This window comes from Alexandromys fortis, unplaced genomic scaffold (assembly GCF_014885135.2).
Source record: "Alexandromys fortis isolate MF-2015 unplaced genomic scaffold, M_Fortis_MF-2015_v1.1 scaffold_94, whole genome shotgun sequence".
In the NCBI taxonomy this organism is placed as follows: Eukaryota; Metazoa; Chordata; class Mammalia; order Rodentia; family Cricetidae; genus Alexandromys; species Alexandromys fortis.
Genome location: NW_026067979.1, coordinates 2,134,409 through 2,140,895, shown reverse-complemented (window position 1 = coordinate 2,140,895; position 6,487 = coordinate 2,134,409). Strand labels below are relative to the sequence as shown.

The window sequence follows — 6,487 nt, the reverse complement described above, 5'->3', positions numbered from 1 at the left end:
TTCTCCCGCTCCAGACAGACGCAGGTTAAGATCCTCTCTGGTAAGCCAGCTCATGGGCTACACAGAATATTAGAAATGGGTTAGAACAATATGTAAGAGCTAGCCATAAGGAACTGGAACTATCCGGGCCAGGCAGTGTTTGAAAGAATACAGTTTCCGTGTAATTATTTCTGGGCATAAGCTAGCCATGCGGGCGGCCGGGTGCCGGGGATGCAGCCCTGCCGCTCCTAATTTCAACAATGTATAGACTAGCATGGTGATGTAAAGCAAGAGCACCCGCTTACAGGGGCTGGGGCTGGGGCTGGGGCTGGGGCCGCTGTGATAGGAGGCAACCACTGCCTACTTAGAAGAAGAGGATGCCGGTGTGAGAAAACTGCCATGGAGGATACTCAGGTCATGAGGTGAACATCAGGATAAACCAAAGAAAGTCCTGGATCAGCTCTACTGTGTGAGCTGAGCCTCAGGTCAGTTAGGGAAACTGGGGGGTTAAGACACAAGCAGACAGAAACCACAGAATCATTGGGAAAGAAATCTGAGCCTTCCTACTGATCTTTGGATCAAAAGCTTGGCCAGCTCCTTCCCTTTCTGATAGTTTACCGATCTTCCTTCACCAGTTCAATCCCCTAATGCCAACCTCTGACTTCAAACTACGTTATTCCCCTGGGGCCTGACCTGGAGGGAGGTATATACCTTTCTTGATTTTGCTTGTTTTTTCTTTTCTTTTCTTTCTTTTTTTTTTTTTTTTTGAGACAGGATCTCATTCTTCAGCCCATACTGACCACAGCACTCTCTTGCTTCAGCCTCCTTGGTGCTAAGATTATAGATGCAAGTCTGGCTCACTTCCCTCTACAGTCATTATATGTGCTACATCTTCCCAGCTAGAACATCAGAGGCCAGAACCAGCACACTGCTGGGTTGATAACGAGGGATAAGACAGCCATGGTTAAAAAAAAAAAAAAAAGACAGCCATGGTTTAGAGTCACCTATTAACACTAGAGAGATTCACGATAAAGTGTAAAATTCCTCAGAACTTGAAGAAATAAGTTCTCACTATAAATCTTCTGATTAAGCAAGGCTGAATCTCTGAAACCATATGTTAATAGAAAGAAGACGGCCATGCAGAACAGAAGCCATGAGAGACGTCTGAAATGCAGCCCTTGAATGGGAAAGTCTTGGGGAAGGAAGGCGGCTGGTGGATACCTAGAGCTGGTACAGGGGGAACATTGGTGGTCCATGGCTCCAGGGAACTTTGTGGATGGTGGAAACTTCCTGTATTGTAAGGTTGGTGTGGAGTATGTTACAGGGAAGTCTACACTTGGCAAAGCTAAACTCAACCTACCTCATTATATATGATACATGCCTCAACAAATCCCACTTACAATATAATAGGAGTAAGAATATAGTTTCTTTAAGCAAGAAAAGGAGGTAGCCAAAGAACTGAGGAGAGTGGCGATGGGGCCATATTGTGAACCTCTGGCTGTGATTCAGTAGAACTGTACGATTTTATAAGTCTATTACTCTATATGTTAAGGTTTTCCTAGGGAGAACTTAAATAATAGCCTTCATGGTGCTTCTCATTAATTTAAAATAATTGGTTTTGACATAGGGTCTCACCATGTAGGCCAGGCTAGACTCAAGCTCAGGATCCTCCTTCCACTGACTCCTGAGTACTAGGATTCCAGGTGTGGTACCATGATCACCTCTTAAAATGACCATCCAATCTCAGAAAATTAACCCTTCCCTCCCCAGCTACAGGACCCAACTTCCTCCTGGCTTCTCATCACACCAGCGTGTTGCCCTGCACGTCACCTTTCACCTGTGAGAACGGGAGGAAGCTGGAGAGCACGGTGCAGCCTCACTGAGTGTGAGCTCCCAGCCTATGTTCTAGTGCATACTCACCCGGTGGGCCCTGCCCCCCAGGCAGGCCAGGAGGTCCTGGAAGGTAGGCGTTTGAGGCCAGCACCTTATCACCATTGGCATACTTGCCCAGTTCCGCAGCGTTGTTGGGAAGCAGAGCAATCTATAAAGACAAGGGAGACCTGCGTCAGAACGCCGGCATTACTCCACGAGGAAGTCTGTGTTAGAGCTGTCTGCAGAGCCTGCAAGACTGGGTCACTATTGCTCTCCACTGTAGCTAGTCAGAGTGAAGATGGGCCAGAGAGATCCTTTCCAGCTGAGGAGCTGTCCAGGGCAAACTCCTGGCAAGTATTTCCTCAGTGGTTGAAGCCAGGAACATTCAGGTTGCTGAGATCTATAGAACAGTTACCACAGCTAATAAAACATACTGGCATTGTGCTTTCTGTCCATTCAAGTAACTGCTTTATAACTTAAACATATATTCATTATATATTATATGCCAGGATCTGTGCTTTGTTTTATGAATCCAATAGTGACCAATACATGGCTCCTTTCCTTAGAGAATGTTCAGTCCTGGGAACCAGGAACAGGACTGTGGGTGACTGTTCACACATATATTCAGGGCCAACCTTCAGAAGAGATGGACAGCAGAAACCTTGGTGGTTAACATAAAACCTGACCACAAGTTCTTCAACACTCCTCCTTCCAAAGGCGAGGCTTGTTCTCATTGTTGGATTGGTTATCGGTTTCTAATGACGAGTGTGGCGGTGGTGGCAGTGTGTAGCTTCTGAGACTGTGGGCGCGGAGGCTACTACCCTGCTTCCTGCCTGGGATTTCTTGTTCTAGAGGAAGCCAGTGGACCGCATGGACAAGCGGCATTGGCAGTCCCTGAAGTCAGGTAATGTGTGAATCTGTGAAAGCTTTGGTGGAAACTGAACAGCTACAAAGGTAATTTCCTCAGGGACAGAGGAGTTGGGCAGAGGCAGCCTTGTGCGAACTGAGGATCAGCCATGAGGCTCAGGGTCATAAGAGGACACTGCCGTGTTCTAGAGTTCAATAAAATGCTTCCAATGTCTCATAGACAGCTACAACTTAGAGATGAGTATGTGGAATAGGAAATAATGAGGGAATAAGAAAAGTCAATACACCTTCTGGGTCAATGGGTCAGCTCTGGCCCCTGAGGCCTCTTTTGATTGTACCATCAGGCACCAGTTGAGACACTGAGGTGTGAATCCTGGTATGGGACTCTGGCTTTGGAAAGGACACTGAATTCTCTAGGGCCTGGATATCATCTATAAACAAGATGGTAGCATTCGCCTATGAGGGCTGCTGCCCAGGAAAATGGATGCGTGGGCCCAGTGTCCAGCCACTGTCACTGCCCAGTGGGAAGGCTGTGCCTGCCCTTGCTCCTGCCTCTGGGCCCAAGTAGTCTTCTAGCCTTCCACGTTTTCACCTCCACACCGACAAAGTGAGGAGTGTCTCTCTAGATGATCACATCTTCATATTCCAAATCCTGCAACCTGGCTTGGGGAGGGGAATCTACCGCGGTTGGGATTAAACACGGCTCCTGTTGCTTTTCCTTTTGACCAGCTTCACTGTTCAAGTTCTAAGATATGCCAGTGTTCCTGCTGCCTGTAGCTTCCATACCCCTAAGACAAGTGGGAAGGAAAGGGAGTGCGTGTGACCAAACACCTTCTCCCAGAAACATCAGGGAAGGGACTTGTGGGGTGTGAGTGTTCGGAAGCAAGGCTATATATAGCAATCTGAGCAGAGCCTGTACTTCTCCTGGGCGTCAAGCAATGAACTTCCAATTACCGTTCTCTCAGATCAGATTTGCTTGGTATTAGACCATCTACCCGAGAGGGCTGTTGGCATGAGCAGGTAGGACACTGAAGATGGCATGCTCACTGCTAATGTTCAGCATGTGCTTGGTAGGTACAGAGCTTGCCCCAGGCAGCAGGCACTGCTGTCAATCTCTTATGGGCAGTAATTAATTTGACATCAAATTTAGCAGGTGTTATTTCTTTCAAGTCTATCATGTACTTGGGACTAAATTCACCCCAATATGCCTCTTATTTCTCCCTTCTCATCTTTTTTTTAAATATATTTATTTATTTATTTATTTATTTATTTATTTATTATGTATACAATATTCTGTCTGTCTGCAGGCCAGAAGAGGGCACCAGACCTCATTACAGATGGTTGTGAGCCACCAATGTGATTGCTGGGAATTGAACTCAGAACCTTTGGAAGAGCAGGCAATGCTCTTAACCACTGAGCCATCTCTCCAGCCCCATCTCTTTAAGTCTGCCTTCTGCTTTCATGTCGCATATGCTGGCACACACATGCATGCATGCATATCTATCTATATCTATATGTACAATCTAAATTGCAAATGTAAGAAAACATTTGTTTTGGTTAGTTTTTTTGACAACTTGACCAACTCTGGTCATCTTGAAAGAAGGATCAGCTAAGAAAATGCCCCCAGAAGAGTGCCGTGTAGACAAGCCTGTGGGGCTTTTTCTTCATTAATGATTGATGTAGGAGGGCTCAGCCCACTGGGCAGGTGGTCCTGGGTTGGGTAAGAAAGCAATTTGATTAAGCCATTGTGAACAAGCAAGCTGGTAAGCAGTGTCCCTCCATGGCTCATTCTAGTTCCTGCCCTGACTTCCCTTGATGATAGACTTTGATTGAGTTATACAAATAATCAAATAAATCCCTTTCACCCCAAGCTGCTTTTAGTCATGGTCTTTATCACAGCAATAGAAACTTAACCTAAGATAACATGCATTTTTTTATCTGGATCTAGCTAATTTCATTAAACATATTGATCTCCAGTGTATCTCCAGTGTATCTATCTTTCTGGAAAGGACATGATTATTCTTTGTGGCTCAATAAAATTCTGTGGTACATATATTTAAAAAGATTATAACATGTATGTGTGTGTGCGCATGCACGCATGTGTGCATGCGATTTAGCTGGGGGAAGTCAGTTCAGAACCTGCACATGTACTTGGTAGGAAAGCCTGCTCACTGACCTCTGAGTTCTCAAGCTTGGCTACCTCCTCACTCCATTTGATCACTGTTAAGTCACACTGTTGGCTTGGTTTCTTTGTAAACTGTCAACTTGCTTGAGGCAGGACTTTATTCCACACTGTCTTTCCTTGTTGCTCAGGCCACTATATGGCACAGTGAGTGCTCAGCAAATACCTGTAACATTATCTCGATTGCTCATTGTCGGTTAACTAAGCATCTCTGGCATAAGAGGGCCGTGATCCCCCGCTCCCTATACAGTGACTTTCAGAGGCTGAGCATGCTTGTGGGTCCCGAACTGCTGTGCAGGCTCACTGACGAGCTATGCCTCTCTCTCTGGGGTCTTTTTCCCTGGTCCTCTCTAGCTATCTCTCTCCCAGAAGTCTGTTTAGACATACGAGTGAATTTCAGAAGAAACTGGCTGCTTCTCCTCAATGCTCAACCAAAGCCTGAAGGACAGGTACTTTGTGGTCCTCAGGCTCCCTTCTCAACAGATCACATTTCTTTTTTAACTTATAAAAATGAAGGGGAATGAAGGGGAAGAGGCACTGAGGGCTGAATGGACAGTACAAGCCCCAAACAGGAAGTTTCGTAGAACTAACAGATGCAGCTTAGAAAATGACTAAACCACACACACTCGGTGGACACTCAAGCCAACATGTAGACCTTCCGGTCACCCCAGATCTCCCTAAGTGCCCCTCGCCACTCTCCTTCCTTCCTTCCTTCCTTCCTTCCTTCCTTCCTTCCTTCCTTCCTTCAAAAATAGCCACTGTCCTGACTTGTACATTATATCCTGCATTAAACCAACAATTTACCGCCCAGCAGTCCTTCCCCGAACACTGTGGTTAACCTTGCTAGTTAAAAAGTGGCAGGTCTTGTAGGCTCCTTGGATTCTGCATGCTGCCGTTCTATGTGGCTTTCTTTTCCAATTGATTCCTGAAGAGCCAAGGGATTTGACCTGGAGCATTTTCTGTGGCTAGAATTCTGGCTACTGTATAGTCATAGTGTAGTTGAACACGTGTGTGCACTACCTCATCCTATGGGGCGGGCTGCTCTCCAGCCCCCCTTCCATATTCCTACTTCTTAGACAATGTTTATCCGGGCAAATAAATGCCTTGTGTTCTACGAAAAGAACAGATGACGTCAGCAATGGCAAGCGGATGTTAAAAGCAAATGATCTATCTACACCAGGCTTCGGGAGAAGGCCTGGATTTCAAGCCTGACCTCTTGAGCATGCATGCATCTCTGGGAATGTTAGCATGTTTCTTGCAAGGCTATGGTGACAGTTAAGTGAGATTTTTGTATATAAAACTGCTCCACATATGGCAGGAAGCCATGCATTCCAGGAGGTACCTTCTAAAGAGAATTCACCTTCAGCTGGGTATGGGGACACATGCCTGTGACCCCAGCACTCAGGAGACAGAGGCAGGTGGATCTCTGTGAGTTTGAGGCTAGCCTGGTCTACAGAGCGAGCTCTAGGACAAGCTCCAAAGCTATAGAGAAACCTTGTCTTGAAAAACCACAAAGAGAAAGAGAGATACAGAGAAAACTTTGTCTTGAAAAACCACAGAGAGAGAGAGAGAGAGAGAGAGAGAGAG

General features: G+C 46.1%; 1 protein-coding gene across 2 annotated transcripts in view; it reads right to left on the bottom strand.

Moving 5' to 3' along the window:
- The window catches only part of Ccbe1 (collagen and calcium binding EGF domains 1), a 231,413-nt gene that overhangs the window by 15,876 nt on the left and 209,050 nt on the right, over positions 1–6,487 (bottom strand). For both annotated transcript variants that reach the window (XM_050157910.1, XM_050157909.1), the window contains exon 7: positions 1,900–2,020. In XM_050157910.1, coding sequence (XP_050013867.1) covers positions 1,900–2,020 — 121 coding nt within the window. The remainder of the gene's footprint in view (positions 1–1,899; positions 2,021–6,487) is intronic.